The sequence below is a fragment of the Anolis carolinensis genome, chromosome 6 (assembly GCF_035594765.1).
Source record: "Anolis carolinensis isolate JA03-04 chromosome 6, rAnoCar3.1.pri, whole genome shotgun sequence".
Classification (NCBI taxonomy): domain Eukaryota; kingdom Metazoa; phylum Chordata; class Lepidosauria; order Squamata; family Dactyloidae; genus Anolis; species Anolis carolinensis.
The window spans coordinates 12,842,006-12,860,147 of NC_085846.1; the positions used below are offsets into that span (position 1 = coordinate 12,842,006).

Below are 18,142 nucleotides of genomic sequence, written 5' to 3' on the forward strand. Positions count from 1 at the left end.
TGGAATAGAATTATTTGCACATATCCTTTGCAAGCAGAATAAGTTTTTGACTTCATAAGCTGCAAAGCTAATCAAGAGTCTGTGCTTTTGTCCACATGACTTGTCCAAACCTAATTATGGCCTAAAGTGTTCTGCACACAATCACATGGAAAATCCCTTTTGAAACTAAGACGATTTCATTAGCTGTTCTCAGATGGCATGAAAAAACATTGATAAAGTGAAAAATGCAGAGCGCATTTCTAAATCCTTGGGTATCTGAAGTCCTTTTCTTTTGAGTTCATTTTGCACCCATGTATTCTGATATACTTCCTGTGACACATTTGATATTCCCATGTGTAGATAATAAAGCAGCAGCGGTAGTTGTGATTGTTATTTTTAAGATAGAAAGTATTTTGTGGGTACTATCACATAGTATATGAATATCCTAACGAGGGAATATAAAATAAAACAATATCCAAGAAAACAATATCCAAGAAATATTCAAAATAATGCATGTTCAAAAATATATATTGAAAAAATGCATAACTGTTAATTTTTACGAATATGTTTATCAGGTTTGATCAATGTAGAGTCCAAAGTGAATCTATTGGAAAAGATTCAGAAGGGAAAAAAGATACATGTGACCTTTAAGAGATCCACTTTCTGTTTTACGTTGAATCCTGTTGTGCTGAATTTACTAAGAATAGTTGTTCCTTCTGGAAATGGAGTAAAGAGTTATTTGTCTAATTCCCATTTGAGAATTGCTATTGAAAGACTTGAAAGGTCTCAAAACATAATCTCTGGCATAATGAGGTGTATGGGACCTTTACTATTGAGGATAGATTACACAGCCTAACAATATATATATTTTCTTGGTGTCTTGGTTTTTAGGCCTATTCTTGGGGTTATTTGGGGTGCTGATTCAGAAAATCACATTGGATGGACCGCATCAGCTTTAGTTTCTTAGATATGGTTATCACGGCTTTCTAGGTTCTGTGTCTCAAAAACTAGGGGTGGTATTTCTGGAACCAGCAAATATACACACATTCCCAAGCAAAACTCAGCTGGGAGTTGAGTTTTGCCTGCAATAGCCAAGTCTGTGTCTTTTATCCTCTCTCATTCACTCATCCATCATTCCTCTGACAAGATCTTTTGCCTGCACTCATATAAAGCATCCCAGTCTAGAGTGATCCTAAGGTAGCCAAGAAGCAGAAAAAGTAGTCTTGACTTTATCAGTATTTCTAAAAGAGTGACTTTAGAGCTTCTCCTTCTATGGTCTTTTCTCCACCAATTGAATTGAGTCTTCCAGATCTCTATGAGTGTTCCATAGAATCATAAAAGAGTTGGTAAAAAATCACCAGTACCATCCAGTCCAACCCATCATCCAATTTGGGTTGCAAACTAGAAGTTGCTTTCCCGTGTATGTTCTTATTTATAATGTACAAAAGGACCTAATGAAATACACAGCCATATCTATACAAATAATTTGGCAATTTGTCACAGAGCAACAAGGATACATAGCCGTAATTGTCCACAAAAATGCCATCCTTGTTTCTGATCGCCTCGTCCTGTGCGATGCCACAATTCATACAGATGATATTTTTAAATGCCAGAAATAACTGCAGTCATACAGTTTGACTTTCCACAGTATGTGCAAACAGTAAGAGTGAAATATGTCTGTTTCTTGCAAAAATAGTCAAGTATCAGGATTCCAGTGCAAGGGGAAGAAGCTGATTTGGTCATTTGGCCTCAGCCTCTCCATTCAGTGGCTCTGCCAAGGCATCCGTTTCTTTTTCTTTGTCACTCTCTGCATCGTTTTCTGATTTGGCTTCTTTCTCTGTACCTTCCTCTACGTTATCTTTTAGTTGTAGCGCATTCTCATTTTCTTCCAGACCATCACCCATCTTTGCCTTATAATTACGTTTAAAGAACCCACACTGGAGAAAAAAGAAGAAAGGAAAATTATGAGCAAGCAGGAGCAATATGGTCACTTTGGACATGGGAAAGTCAGCTGCAAATCCAAATGTGAAATGAATGGAATGTCATTGGGCAACAAATTGCTTCTCACAACTTAACCTAGGAGTCTTCACTTTTGGGATTTTCACATTACACTATAGGACTCAATCAATTTCTCTTAATTAGAATTACCAATATAATCGGTGGTGCAATGAGCCACAGTGGTGAAATGGGTTAAACCCTTGTGCTGGCTGGACTGCTGATATGAAGGTTGGGTTGCTGACCTGAAGGTTGCCGGTTTGAATCCATGAGACAGGGTGAGCTCTCGTCTGTCAGCTCTAGCTTGCGGGGACCATGAGAGAAGTCTCCCAGCAGGATGATAACACATCCGGGCGTCCCCTGGGCAACGTCTTTGTAGACGGCCAATTCTCTTACACCAGAAACGACTTGCAGTATGTTCTCAAGTCAGTTCTGACACATTAAAAAAAAAACCAATAGAATTCAGATCTGTTACTGTATTTGCCCATCTTGCTTTTTCTTTATCTCCTATTAATCTTGAATGAACAAACATTGAAGGGGATGTCATTAACATGACTCAATTTAGGATAAACCATATTCAGGCTAAAAAACCATGATCCACGGACTGCTTAATATATCATGCTGGATTATTGTAAAACACTTTGCATTCTGTGACTCATGATAGTTAATGGGCACAGCCCAATCCAGGTGGAGCAGTCTTATATCTCACTGATGCCAATGGGAAAGTTACCCTTTGCCCTTCATTATGGGATGATACAGATTTGAAAAGATTCAACAGCCTTTGTTTACAGTCCTTTCAAACTGAAACGAAACAAACCATTCTTATCCATCTCTAGAAACAGAAGTGAGAAATTGCCTATTGTCTTCCTTTTCTCATCAGAAGTAGAGCATGACATACAATGAACAGAGCCATGGATTTTTCAATAAATCAGTCTAAATTTGGTAACGAAAAGTCCTGAGCGTCTCAGCTTCTCATAATAATAAATGTCAGTACCCCCAGACTTACCTTGTAAAGTAGTACAATGATGAGAATGAGCAAGAACAAGCCTCCTACTACGCTGCCTATTATAATAGGAAGATAATTCATCTCAAAAATCACCTCCAGTTCTGTATCCTGTAGGGATGTGCAAAGAAAGGAAGTGTAGGGAAAGAGAAAGAAGCGATATAGATCATAACCAAAAATACTGAGTGCCATCTGAGACAAACAACCTGATTCTGAATGGAAAATTATATTTGTATTATCATTCAGGTCTGGGATCCTGGCTCAGCGGCATATTATTCTCTGTTAAAGGCTTCTATCTGCTACCCCTTTTCAAATAAATGTGATTTCTATCATATTCTGAATAGGCTTGGTTCTTTAAAGCAGAAGCACAAATATCAGATGGTGAAGAACGATAGATAACCAAAGCAAAATGTCACAATAAATTGTAAAATAAAATGGGACACACTTTCAGAGAAAGCAACCAATAACTGCTACATGTTGCTGTTACCTGTCTTCACATCAACCCTGACTTACAGCGATCCAGTTTGAGACAGTCCCCATTGTTCTCTATTTGTAATTGTTTTGAAAATATTCCTATTTTTCTTGCTAGGATTTTTGTGTGTTAGGGAAAACTACCCAAAAACACAGCAGAGCATCCAAAAATACAAAAACAGGATACTTATAGTTGAGCATTCAGCTCACAGCAAGCAGTGCATGAAGTGCCATGTGGCTGTAAAAAATTTAGAGCTTAGGAGGCAAAGATCCAGAGTTCAATATTTAAGATTACAAAAGATAATGGACAAATAGCTTTCATTTTTGGGTTGCTGTGAATTTTCCAGGCTGTATGGCCATGTTCCAGAAGCATTCTCTCCTGACGTTTTGCCCACATCTAGGGCAGGCATCCTCAGAGGTTGTGATGGAACATGGCCATACAGCCAGACCTCACAACCTGTATGGCCATGTTCCATTACAACCTCTGAGGATGCCTGCCATAGATGTGGGTGAAACATCAGGAGAGAATGCTTCTGGAACATGGTCATACAATCCGGAAAACTCACAGCAACCCAGAAATGAAATCAATTTGTCAATTTAATAATTCAGCCCTCATCCACATAACATTAATTTTGATTGTCAGAAAAAATAAAGCAAATGTAGGCCCAAGAATACATATTTCCCATGATTCTGTGACTTACTCCAGACCATTGAAATGGAGCATTTGAGAAGCTTTTCCCTAAAATAAACAGCTTTAGATGAATAATGTTTTGATAGATGGTATTAAATGAATTAAAATTCTAAAAATACAAGCACAATAAGGAATGAATATTGAATTTTACTACCTGATACTGGGCAAATTCTTGACTGTAGAAGTTCACATATCTTGTGGTATTAAACATTAACCATAATGCTGTGCAAAACTTTGACCGAGGGAAATGCTAATAAGAAAGAAAAAGAGACAGTGAGATTCTAGTCATAACACACACACAAAAACCATAATTCAGATGCAGGAAATGTTATTTAAAGCAGTGGTGGCAATTGGATAGCTACCTAGAAGTTGCTGAACTACAACTTATATCAGTTATTTCGAGCACTGAATGAGCCATACAACTTTTACCCTTTATTTAAAACAAGCAGTTTGTGTTAAATGCACATCATTGCAGCACCAAACATGTCTCATTATCTTTGTGATTGTCTGAGGTTTGGTGCATCAAGAGCTCTCCTCATAGGTCTGCAAACACGTAGTTACAGATTCAAAACATCAGAGCATGATCAACACATCTGGTGGGAATAGAGAACGTCTGCTATGGCATTTCTCTTGTTAATGTTCAATATAATTGGAGTTAGATCTAAAACAGACCCAGCCTAGAGTGGACTCTGCAAAGAATGGGATTAGAACTAGAACTAAGGGCTAGTTCTACTCTGACTATAAAATGTAGTCTGTAGTGCTTTGAACTGCATTATATGGTAAAGGTAGAACCATAAAATGCAGTTCAAATTGCATTATTTGGTCAGGATAGAACCAGTCTAACTTAATCCCCATTCACTTCTGGTTGGAATTATACTTGATTTAGCTACAAATATCTAAAAGCGAGGACATGATGGAGCTCAGTAACAGAGGGTATATTGTACATGTGATGCAGTCTCAGATTCAGTTTCCAGCATCTTGGGTAAGAAAATCCCTGTCTGAAACCCTAAAAACTGCCTCCAACAAGTAAAAATAATACTGAATAAGGAAAAGCAGAGGCTTGACTTGGGACTTGGTAATGTCCTTCATTCATTAGCCAATTTAACTTCTGTGCCATATAGAAATGTTCTTGCACCACTACAATGCTGAGTTTCTTGTTTAAATCACTGATAATAATTCCAGCTCATAATACCGCAAAATCTCCAAAGGTGAGCGAGGGATGAATATTTTGCAAAGCACAGTAAATAATGAGATCCAAGTGTCAATTCTACACATTTGCTTGGTTGCAAGGAGGACCTGTGGTATGTTATTCTTTCAGAACTAACTATTCAGGAGATTTTACCTCAATGTTGCTCTTGGCACGCATCACCCCAGTAACATTAATTATGGAGGAATTTATCTGTCCAAGATCACACCGATAGATGCGATATTTGCCAACTTCACATTTCTAGGAAGAAAACAGAAGAGTTTTATGAAAGGGAATGATCACATATAAGACATCTTTGTGGCATCTCTACGAGCTTCTACCCAAATGCCCATTTGTTTTAATATCAGAATAGTCTAGCAGTACTTAAACTCATTCACCGTCTCTCTCTCCCTCATATTCTCACCCACTTTCTCTCACATTCAAATCCATCCCTTGTCTTCCTTAAAAGTAAATAAATTAATGAAACACATCATATTCTTCTCCTCTATACTCTTGCTTCCATTTCCCTCCCTTCACTGTCTTGTCTTCCTTGTACTAAATTGCAGGTTGATATGAGAGTTGATATACGGAGGAGATAAGGATAATTTAATTAAGTATTACATTTGCAACAGAATTTGACATATAAGACATTTGTTTTTTTTAACTCTCATACTGAGATAATTTACCATCTCAATCCATTCAGAAGGTCTATTTGCACTTCTCTCCATTAGAATGGGTTGGCAAAACACTGAGGGATCCTAGAAAGAGGATAATAATCCATGTTACCATTCAAAGTTATATAAGTGTGATATTATTCTTGTGTCAGTTTTTATTTATTTATTTAAATTATTTATCATTTCATGGCAAGTCCAGAAGTTAAGGCCTTCTAATGTTTATTCCCCTACTTTTCCACTTACTGCATCCATCTTTGTCTAAATGTAAAAATGAATGAATTTAAAAGATGTGCCAAAGTTTTTGGCACATCTTTTTTTAGCTGATATGGACAAGAAAATGCACACGGCACACTGATGTGTGGATAATCAGTAGGAATTCTGTATTCAGCTTAGAATGAAAATAATAGTTTTTAAAGAGTCATCAGTCCAAAAACAACATATATTTTACTTCTTCAGATGCTGCTAAGGAGTTATACTAGAGCTTTTAAAGTTGCGTGTGGAAACACGTTAGTGTGTCGGCCTCATACAAACATAGCGAAAATGACAAAAATATTAGAAATGTATGTTATTATTTTACACATCACATATTTTAAAAAATATAAATGAAAGGTTGTTGTGAGATATGTTGTGTTCCCATACATTTCATTATTATAGTGTATGTATGTGGGGGAGAAGAGCGGTGTGTGTGTGTGTGTGTGTGTGTGTGTGTGTATATATATGCACAAGCAAATAAATAAATAAATAAAATATGTGTCCTCCAGTTTGCTAGGAAAGCTGAATTACTGTGTCGTGAAATGATGCATGTCTAAGAGGTTTGTCACCAACATGAAATATTTGGAAAGCTTTTAGCTCTATGAGCATTTCAGTGGACCCTCTCATATCCTAATTTAGCACTAGAGGGTGCTGAGCTTCCACCTTGTATTTTCAGTTGCAAGTACTGTACTCACAGTTTGAACACCTTCCACCTCCCAAGTCAGCCCATCAGGACCCATGGTTGGCACCTTCACAAACACGGATACTTCAGGAGGTGGGAAAGTGCCCATGGGCCAGTTTGTTACCTGGGATGGAAAGAATAGGATAAAAAAACAGACTCAGGAAATAATGTTTAACAAGCTGCAACTCGAAAGACCAGAGGCCACGAAATTGGAACCTGAAGCAGGCAGCAATAACTCAAGTCAGACTTTTAGTCTCTTGCTGTAATTACAATCTCCTCTGATAATCAGATACCGAGTCTACAGCCAATTATTTATACTTTAATTAATCATACCAGTTGGAACAGTGAGGGTGAAGGTGGACTGAACCCAGGATATAGGACAGGAGAGCTTTAGCCTTATGCTTCCACTATGGTCTCAATGGGAATTGAAGGTATTTTGCTATTTCCAAAGAGAAATGTTTTGCAAATAGCAGGAGCACAGAAGCCCTGATATAGCTAGATCGCGGTAGGGGGAAAGAGTTAATGCCCTTCTCTTCAAGGTATGGTCATGATTGGGCTCAGCACCTATCTCTTACAGCAGTTGTTTACTTCTCTCTCTCTTACACACAAAGGCTATTAAACACCATATCTGGTTTGCTTCTATTGCACTTCCTCATAAGTAGTGAGTTTACACTCTCTCTTACATACAAAAGCTATTAAACACCATATCTGGTTTGCTTCTATTGCACTTCCTTATAAGTAGTGAGTTTAGTAGATATTTTCCTTGTGCATCATGCAGAATCATTCCTATGTTCTGCATCCCTGGCTCGGAATTGCTGTCTTCAACTCTGTATAGGAGATACACATGTATTAAATATCTATATGGAATTTTAAACCTCATCCATTGTCAGGGTTGGATATTTCAGATGGTCAGAAGGCAGAGGTTTGCAAGATGGAAGACTAGGTCAGAGATAAGTCACTTATTTAAATTATTGTGTTTAAACCCAGTATTCCTGCCTTCAAGATGGAATTCGGGACTGCATATTCAGCTTCTCATCCAGGGACTAATCAGATCCAGATTTGCTAAGGTTTAGCAAGGCTGCTATATCACATTTGGATTCCAAGCATCCAGAAAGAAACCTGATGTGCAGTTTATTGGCCTTGAACTCCACTTACATTATAAGAGTGTATCACAGTCTTGTTTTCTTGACGTCGAGAACTGAAGCTAACATGCTGGGTAGATGCTTGTAACCTGTATTAGAAAGAAAGTATATCTGAGGTTGAGAGAGGCATCAGAACCAAGGTATTTTGTAATAAATCTTCATTCTGTGAGTCATCTTTGCTGAATTTTAATCATGATGCTCTTGACGTTTTTTCAAATGTAGCTGTGGGATACTGTGATTTTTTGGACTAAATAGCAAGGAGAAGGGGTTCAATTTTTTCTTCCTATACTGTTTCTGAATCCAAATTTCTTCCCATGCAAGAGAGGGAAAAGTAATGTACTCCTTCCCTTCCAGGCAAAAATAAATCTGAATGTAGAGCTAGAAGTATTTTTTTAATTGGGGCTGGGCTGTGGCGCAGCTGTTGAGCAGCTGCCTTAAATCACTCTGACCATGAGGTCATGAGTTCGAGGCCAGCCCGTGGCGGGGTGAGCACCCGTCAATTAAAAATAAAAAATAGCCCCTGCTCGTTGCTGACCTAGCAACCCGAAAGATAGTTGCATCTATCAAGTAGGAGATAAGGTACCACTTATAATGTGGGGAGGCAAGATTAACTAATTTACGACCTGGAATGAGGAAGTGCCGTCAGTGTGGATGATGAAGCAGCTGCTCCCCCCTGTGGCCAGAATCGAACATCCCCTCAGAAGAAGGTTAACTTGCCTCTGCGTGTGTCTGTCTCGGTCTCTGTTTGATGTGTTTATGGGCATTGAATGTTTGTCCTATGTGTGTTATAATGTGATCCGCCCTGAGTCCCCTTCGGGGTGAGAAGGGCGGAATATAAATACTGTAAATAAATAAATAAATTGGGAAGATGGTATGGAATCCAAAAGGGTTGGATGTGCCTCCTTTCTCCATATTTTCTATTCTATATCTGCCAGTATCCAATTCACAGATATATGTTTAATTTGCCAGATCTATAGCAGCAAAGCAGGAGAAAGGCCTCTAGAGACTTACCTCTCAACTATGATGTTGATGGGGTACTTGACAGGGATTTGGAGTCTAGCTGTGTTGTCATGAAGAGTATCATTTTCCTCATTATCACTATGAGAAAGATAATCAAACAGATGCCAAGAACACCAGTAATTATTTGTAAAAGCACTCTTCACAAAAACAACTCTATCTTTGCGTATATAGTTTTATACCCGTTTCCATGAAGGTTATGTTCCTGGATTTTATGTGGAAACATAAAATTGTGTATAATAGAGAACACTATTACAAGGGTTGAATGAAAAGTAATGCCTCCACCTTCGTTACTTTGGTTTGGATGGGAATAAATCAAATGCAGAAATAATCCTTAGAATGTGCTCTTTAACTACCACTATTCACTTTTCCACATAATCACCAGACAATTAGATACATTTCTGCCAACGATGAACAACTTTTCTGAAGCCGTCACAGAAGAAGTCGACACTCTGTTTCCACAACCAGTGTCTCACAGTACCCATCGTGCACAGATCTTCCGATAGCCAAGCAAAGCAATAATGTGACCCACACGTTCTTGTGAAATGCCGATGATGCTTGAAATTTCTCTCTGAGTGATACAACAATCATCCTGAATCAATCTGTCAACCATTTGCTAGTGAAACTCGGTGGTTGCTGTCACAACTCTTTGTTTGTCACGTCAGATATTCCCACCTCAACATCTTTAAACTTACTCACCCAACGACGCACAGTACTCACATCAACACAATTACCATAAATAACTTGCATTCTCTGAGGAATCCCCTTTGGGGTGACACCTTCGGCTGTCAAGAATTCAGTGACTACACATTGCTTAAGTCGCATTGACCAACTGTCTGTGCAGGGTTCCATACTTCGCACTTTAACAACACAACCGTTCAATGCTAAGGCTTCCCGCCAAATGGGACTGTAGAGGAGAGTCTACTGAACAAGCCAGTACCTGCCGCATACCAGCACTGCCATCTGTTGAGGAGTTACGAAGGTGGAGGCATTACTTTTCATTCAACCCTCGTATTTTCAGTGAGATGAATAAAGGAGGTGCCAAGAAGAGGTTGTAACTTACAGAGAATATCCTTGTCCACAGTTTAGAATAAACTTACCTGCTGACATTCACCTCCATTTCCAAGTCATTCCCCCAGGAACTTTCAGTAAGGATGCCAAACCAGAGCTGGATCAAAGCCTGATATGGAAGGAGGAGGAGAGCACAAATGAGATTATTCTGCTACCATCAAACATTTGTCTGCCTGCAAGTCTGTCTTTCTAACTAAAGAGGCTGTGATTATAATATCAAATAGTTGACGTTGCACACCTTGAAATGCAGGAATGGGATGAGGAGCAAAAGCCACGCTTTGCTATTTCCACCGTTAGGCCCCTATGTGCCTTTAAGGTTACATTCTACAGAGAAGCCACAAGAATTGTGAGACACAAAAAATGCTAATTTACGAACAAGGGAAAGTCCAAAACACACTTCTTCTTTCTTCTTCCACTCAAGGGAAGCCAGTTCTAGGCTACATTTAGCTCTCTGTCAGGTTTGTTCCTTGAAAGGCCCTGAACTGCTCATTCAGTGGTACTCACCTCTGTGTTATCCCTAAAGATCGGGTGGCTGATATTGCAAGAGAGGCCCCTGTGCTCGTGACCCAGCTGCATGCCGTCACAGTTCACAATGATCGGGGGACTGGCCTACATGAAAAGACAAGGGGTTTATCAAAGCTGCAAAATCATAACCAGAAGCAGGAACCCAACATTCTGAAACTCTCTTCAGAGCTCTCAAGTCTCTTAATTTTATCATTTTCCCTTCTACCAGCAATGGGCATATATGGCTCTTCAAATATTGATGAAAGGAAACTTCCCTAGCTGGCATTATCATCATCATCATCATCATCATAATCATCATTATGTTTATGTTTATTGGTAGGCAAAAAGCAGCTGGAGAATCCCAGTTGCCCAACCAATCCAGGGAGCAGGGTGAGCGCCTGTCTGTCAGCTCCAGCTTCCCATATGTGGGCATGAGAGAAGCCTCCCACAGGATGGGAAAACATCCGGGCGTCCCCTGGGCAACATCCTTGCAGACAGCCAATTCTCTCACACGAGAAGTGACTTGCAGTTTCTCATGTCACTCCTGACATGGAGACCCTGCTTTATAGCACAATTAGGTACTAATGAAAGTGGTATATTGTTATGTCTTTTCCTAAGTTAAGAGGTCATACAATGTGATCTGATGGCAAAGATCAAACCTGTCTTTTCAAAAATCTATATATTTATTATTATTTTTTAGCAGTATAAATATTAGCATACAATTTATAAAGACAATAATTTCCCCCTATTTGAGTTATATTGCTGCATACATACATTCAAACTAGTTTCCCCACTTGCTCCACTGAGAAATAATAATTGAAAGAATGGGAACCATTTATATCATATCATCATTTGTATAAAAAAGGAAATGTCAAAACACTGGTGAATTTTGAAGAATGAATTAAAAAAATTAAGATAGTAAGGTAGAATGAAGAAATTGTCTAAAATGATAGACTGACAGAATTATAACAATATTTTCACAGTGTGTCTTTGAGGTGGGAGGCAGGAAGTCAGTTTTAGTTTTTTATGATTACTTTGATTAATATTTCTCAATAGGAAGTCCCGTCTTTGTGCAGACAGGATACGCACCTTGAGCACAGAAGCCTTGCGGAAGGAGAGGCCGGGCATGTGAAGCACATGGAGGGTTGGGTAGTATGCATTCTCCCGCGGGTTCTTCAGCTCCAAGTTCATGTTCAGGTAACGTTTGGGAGATATCACCAGCTCCTGAGAACTGTTCAAAAAGGAGTTAGGACATCTTGATTAGAAATACTTGCTTCCTCACTCAACTGGCATAGCGTTCAAATCTCACCTCAGTTGAGAATACACTAAATACTTTAGGGCACATTTACACAGGACATGTTTATGGACAATGTTCTACATACCCTGAATCATGGAATGAGATTTGCATGTCAGCCACACACTTATCATCTGTCCCACAGTTCTTCGAAAAAGGAATCTAACATATTTTCCAAAAGAAAAGTGTTGTTAAAATACTAGCCCTGTTCAATACACTGCATCCTTTTTATTCAACTCTACTACATTCAGTCAATTTCCAGACTGCTTACTCTACATCCCCAACCAGAAGACTACGTACGTTCTGGGATTCAATCTAGTCTCTGAGGCTCAAGAAAATATACAACTAACCCTCCATGTTCACTAGGATTGGGGCAAAGAACCCTCGCCAAAGTGAAAACTCAGTGATCTTTAGGGATCTCTAGGTTTATCAATTTGACTCTGTAGTCAGCTTCTGCCAGACGTTGACCACACCATCACCTTGGAGGACCTAAGGAGTCTTAGAATGAACATTTTACTCAAATCCACAAAAGCAAATCTGCAAATGTGGTGGGCCAAGTATTCTATTATTAAGTGGTCTTACACAGCAGAATTTGTAGTTAGTTTCCTTCATTCTAAATATACAGCTTTGAAAAGATATTCTTGGATGACAACTCCAAAAATGTCCAGGCAACATGGCCAATGGTAATGCTATGGGAAATTCTTAGAGCTACAGTCTAAAAGTTGAGGTTCTCAAGATCGGCTAATATCTCTTCCTCCACCACATGTCATACGTGCCCACCTTTGCTCTGCACCTTTCCCCTCATTGTCCACTTCTTTTCTACCAAAACCCACTAAACTCCATGTCCTAGCCAAAACATCACGTCTAGCGTCTCTGCCAAATCTGCTTTCTTTCCAGGACCTGCTTTTACCTCTACGGTTGTCGTGTTGCTTAGTGAGTTCTGAACAGGTCTGGGATGACTCTCATCGTGGTCCTCATCACTGCTCAAAGAGAAGTTCACAAAGAGCTTGATAGGAGAGATGTAATCTTCAATGCAGTTCTAAAAGATTGCAGACAACACAACACTCAGACGTTTAAGTCAGGTTTCTCCTAATTCTGTCCCAGAAATTACTTCAGTTTTAGCAATGCTCAGGAAGCATTATTATAAATGGTCGCTATATTCCCCACTCAAACAAAGTTCAGGATAAATCCCTGTTTACCGTGATGTTTATTGTTTCCTGAACACACATTTGTCCCAAAGTGGTTTTTTGGATCCCATTTGTGGTCCTCTTGCCATTCCTAAATACTCCTCGGTTCTTCATTCTGTTGGAGTCAATCTCCAAGTGGAAGGAGAGAATGACAGAGAGAGGACCTGGAGAGAGGGAATAAAAAGCTATGAGGCAGGTATGGGGAACCTCAAAATGTCCAGAAGTGTAAGAGATACATCTGGTTCTGTACAGCCAAGTTTACCTCTGGGCTCCAACAACCCACCTCACCTTGATAGCTCTGAGTAGCCAAGCGGATGTTGAAGCAGACGTTGAGACCAAACTCCTTGTTCCTCCATTGGGCGGCATCCCCCAAACATTCCACCTCTTCCACTGGAATCTCCGTGTGCAAGAATGTCACCTGTGGGACCACGGTGACAATGGGCCTGGAACTGCAGGTACCAGAGAATGACAATAAGTACTTACTGCTTCTTATATATACACTTCTTAAACTTAAACTAAGGATGCCCTTGGCTCAATGTTGGGATCATGAAAGATTTGGCAACAGTAAAAGATTTCTGAACTGGATTATATGGCAGTGCAGACGAAGATAATCCTGTTCAAATCAGATAATATGGATTTTCTGCTTTGATAACCTGGATTACCTGGCAGTGTAGAAGAGACCTGAGAAACACATCTGAGCTGGGCTTCAGCAGCCTCTATCTGAGAAGCCTTGGTTCTGAACCACTCACCGGAGAACCACCACTTCTCCCAGGGCTCCCACTGTGATGTCTATGAGGCCATCTTTGTTGAGGTCTGTTTTTCCATGGATGGATTGTCCAAAGAACTGCAAGCCAGGAGAAATGCTGGTTCCTGTAATTCTCTGCAAGAGAGAAATGCCACTGGTTGAGAAAAGCAAAGGAGCAATGTGACAGCAGATTACAAACAGACAAAGTAACACACCCATTCATATACCCCAAATCTGACTTGTGGAACTGCCTGAAATAAGATGTGGTGATGGCTTTGATTTTGTGTGGCTTTAACGGTGATTAGAAGACACATACCTATAAAAGATAAAATTCAGAGTTTGGAACAGCTATGCTGTGTTTGTTTTGGAATACAAACAGCCACGGGCACACTCTCCCAGGATATTATGGTTCTGAGAATTGTTGTTTAACACATTCAACAAGAGTCTTTGGACTCTTGTGAATTGCATAGAGAAAAGGCTGTGACTACATCCATCAGAAGTTCTCAAGGTTTCTGGACCCTCTTATTTTTAATGTTATTGGTACTGTATTCATATCTAGAACACTTGCTTGGTGGAAGAAATCTAGAGTTAAAGCATCCTTTGGACAGTTGACTAACTTCTGCTTGAAAATCTTCAACAGAAAAAGAATCCTACCCTACCCAAAGCAATTGGTCTCATTGTGTTATTTCCTCTATTGTTATCTTCATTTAGTTTGAACTGCATTATATGGTCAGTACAGATCAATAATAATAATAGTAATAGTAGTAGTAGTAGTAGTAGTAGTAGTAGTAGTAGTAATAATAATAATAATAATAATAATAATAATAATATACTTTATTTACAGTTCGCTCTATCTTCTGGAGGGGACTCAAGGAAGATTACAGAACACACATACGGCAAGCATTCAATGCCGTCATACAATTAGCAAAGACAGACAATACACAAACAGAGGTAAAGGCATTTTCCATCTTATTTCCGGCATTTTGGAGTTGTGTTCAACTCCAGCCTCGGAGTGTGTGTGTGTGTGTGCTTGCTGTCGCTCCATCTTCCATGCTGAGGAGCTTTGTCGTCTTTAGACGTCCTCCCGATTGATGTCCCTAAGGGCGCCTTTTATACCTCCCCGCTAAAAGTGGTACCTATTTATCTACCCTATTTCTGCTTTCAATCTGCTAGGTGGGCAGGGAGCTGGGGCTGATGGCAGGTGCTCACCCCAACTCGAGCTCAAACTGCCGACCTTTCAAACTAGCTAGCGATCTAGCTCACTGTGCTAAGCCCAGCTCCATATAATGCAATTTGAACTACATTATATGGCTGTGTAGATCTAGTCTCTGAAGTGGCTTTCCATTGTTTCCTTTTGTGCAGTACTGACAAAAGTTTTCTGGAGTACCAGTGCTGTTATCTCTCTTCCAACAACATTGCCCCAGAAGAATACTGCCACCCTATAGCTTCTCCCTTAATAGCAGTAAGGTGTTCGGCACTTTTAGACAGGTTCTTCAACAGAAGTCTCACAGGAACATGTGATCCCAGCACCATGGAAAAGTAGTACTAAGTCTCTTGGGGGTCTCTAATTCATAGAACTGCCATACACTGAAGGTGGCTTGATAACAAAGCTAGCAGTTCTCATGCTAGACTGACCATCCCTGCTATTCTCTCTTACCTGGCTATAGTGCATTGGTAATTTCTGCTGATGGCCGTTATAAATGTACACAGCGCCCTTCTCTTCGTCTTCTAGGGGGGCTCCCACAGCCACATCCATCAATCCATCGCCACTGATGTCCTTCAGGTCTGAAATGGCTGCTCCAAACCTGCCCAAGGGGTATCCTGGGTCCCCCTTGAGCTCCCCTAGCAGGACGAGACGATCCTGGAAGGAGAGGAGAGGGGATCTTTTCATAGTCTCTGATGAGTTGTGCGAAGACCCTCCCCACACGTCTTGTCCACTCTTCTTGCCCCATTTGCTCACCTCCTCCCAGCCATACACGTAAACACAACCTCCTTCCGTCTCTGTGAAATGAAATGGGGCCCCGATGAGAAGAAAGTCAGTTTCCTGATCACTGTCTACATCTAAGGTGCAGAGGACTCCTCCAAAATATGACCCAGTCTGCAAAAAAATAAAATAAAATAAAGATAAATAAATAATACAGTGAGCTACTTCTAGGTATGACATGCTTACCATCTACAGAATGCTTTATTTCTTTTCTTTCTTTTTTTTGGGTGGGTAAACAGTTTATTAATGATATGTTACATAACAAAACAGCAAATTATAGCAGATAAAGTCAGATAACAATCCTTTTGAAATATACATGCATATCTACATTAGTCAATCAACCGGTTAATTCTAACATTGAGTACATATTATTATCAGTAACTCAAAACATATAGAATTGCTCTTTCTACATGTTATCCACTATTTTCAATCTAGGTTTCTACTAATTTTTTTTTTTAAAATTAAATATAAGAGTTCACCCTAACATTCAAACAAAGACATACAACGTATTACACACAACAGACCCTGCACGCGCCCAAAACCCCAATCCCACACAAAATAAAACCCCTTCCCCACACCCGTGCACCCTTCACCATGACTTCCAACCCTGAAGCACTATGAAGCCTTTAAGCCAATTTATTTATCCTTGTTAATAGTAACCCTAAATTCCTAATGGAACTCCTCTATATTACAGAATGCTTTCAAATGCTCAAAATGCACTGTTTAGCTACAATCCTTATAGAAAGTTATTTTCCCATAACTAATCCTTAGGAGACTGAAGCTGGGAGAAAATGGATAGAGGAGAACCAATAATTTCAAAGCAAGATTCGAATAGAAAACATTTCCCTCTCTCTTCAACGGACTTTAATTTGCATTCAATTAACTCAGCAAGAGGTTCTTGGACAAATTGAATTATATATATATATGTTTTTAAGGTTTTTATTATGTATTTTAACAATGTTATTAACGGATCTATATGTATTGTTTTGCTTTTATGATTGTATTCTTTGGGCATTAAATTTTGCCAATTTCTGTAAGCCGCCTTGAGTTCCCTCGGGTGTGAAGGGTGGGGTATAAATGTTGTAAATAAATAAATAAATAAGAGGGAAAGGGCAGAAGAGGAAACAATCTCGTGCTTCCCAACAGGTTCAGGCAAAAGCAAACTGCTGCGGCCTCTCCTAGAACGTGTGTTCTTCCTCATTAATGTTGTTATTTTGGCTTGCATTTATTTGGCATTGCTTTGCTACATGTGTTCTAGTTTTCCCAAACATGTTCCAGACAATATGTTTGTACATTATCAGAGCTGAGCAGACTTTCTGGTCTCCATGATTTCTCACCTGCTGCCCTTCGATCTCTTGCTTTAATGTCCAGTTATTAGTTGTGACATTGACTTCAAAGATGAAGACTCTTCCCAAATGTTGGTATCGAGGGGCACCAGCAGCATATAGTTCTCTCTGCTGGTGCTGTAGGAATTTCAGGGCATAACCTGGAAGGAAAACAAATATTGTGTAGAAAGATCAAAGAAGAAATCACGATAGTTATTAGGATACTCTTGCGTAGAAAATAGTCCTCTATTGAATAAAAAAATAAAAATAGGGAAGACTAGAAATGTTCAAGGTGGGCCTACTACATTAATCTGGTGGCTATTTCAACTAATTCGCCAGGGTAATTTCAAAATATAGATCGATATACTAGACCTTTCCAACCTGGTTCTTTCCAGCTCTAGATTGGATGCATCTATTTCATTTTTATTCCTTTTTCATTTTTAGTCTTATTCTGTTGTTCTTCATTTTGCTTATTAATTTACAGTTAGGTTGTTTATATCGTCTAATGTGCTTTGTTCTTGAAGTAAACCATTTTGTATGGTTTTCATTGGGCATTGAATTGTTGCCATATGTTTGGAAACTGCCCTGGGTCCCTTTGGGGAGATAGGACGGTCTATAAATAAAGATTATTATTATTTTATTTTATGACACAGCAAACAAGATAGACATGCTGGATTTCGTATCACAAAATCACAAGTCGAACACTTCCCAAGTGTTTAGGACTGTGTGATGTATTTTCGGATGATGCGCGCAGATCCCAGCAGGGTGGCCTTTTGCAGTTGGCAGATCGTAATTTTGTCAATGTCTATTGTTTCCAAATGCCGGCTGAGATCTTTTGGCACGGCACCCAATGTGCCAATCACCACTGGGACCATTCATCATCATCATCATCTATGCTGTGATATGACTACAGTTTGGCACCATGGAACCCTGGGAGCTG

At 39.4% G+C, this 18,142-nt stretch overlaps 1 protein-coding gene across 1 annotated transcript in view; it reads right to left on the minus strand.

Moving 5' to 3' along the window:
• Window positions 1–157: 157 nt before the first annotated feature.
• Window positions 158–18,142, minus strand: part of itgal (integrin subunit alpha L) — a 51,120-nt gene continuing 33,135 nt past the window's right edge. Inside the window, exons 12-30 of the mRNA XM_008120989.3 lie at window positions 17,215–17,363; window positions 15,854–15,991; window positions 15,551–15,754; window positions 13,898–14,028; window positions 13,437–13,597; window positions 13,161–13,312; window positions 12,872–13,000; window positions 12,050–12,123; window positions 11,757–11,898; window positions 10,668–10,772; window positions 10,193–10,272; window positions 9,087–9,173; window positions 8,089–8,164; window positions 6,947–7,057; window positions 6,012–6,083; window positions 5,482–5,586; window positions 4,294–4,389; window positions 2,981–3,088; window positions 158–1,916 (exon numbers count right to left, since the gene is read on the minus strand). Coding sequence (XP_008119196.2) covers window positions 1,719–1,916; window positions 2,981–3,088; window positions 4,294–4,389; window positions 5,482–5,586; window positions 6,012–6,083; window positions 6,947–7,057; window positions 8,089–8,164; window positions 9,087–9,173; window positions 10,193–10,272; window positions 10,668–10,772; window positions 11,757–11,898; window positions 12,050–12,123; window positions 12,872–13,000; window positions 13,161–13,312; window positions 13,437–13,597; window positions 13,898–14,028; window positions 15,551–15,754; window positions 15,854–15,991; window positions 17,215–17,363 — 2,318 coding nt within the window. The 3' untranslated portion in view covers window positions 158–1,718. The remainder of the gene's footprint in view (window positions 1,917–2,980; window positions 3,089–4,293; window positions 4,390–5,481; window positions 5,587–6,011; window positions 6,084–6,946; window positions 7,058–8,088; window positions 8,165–9,086; window positions 9,174–10,192; window positions 10,273–10,667; window positions 10,773–11,756; window positions 11,899–12,049; window positions 12,124–12,871; window positions 13,001–13,160; window positions 13,313–13,436; window positions 13,598–13,897; window positions 14,029–15,550; window positions 15,755–15,853; window positions 15,992–17,214; window positions 17,364–18,142) is intronic.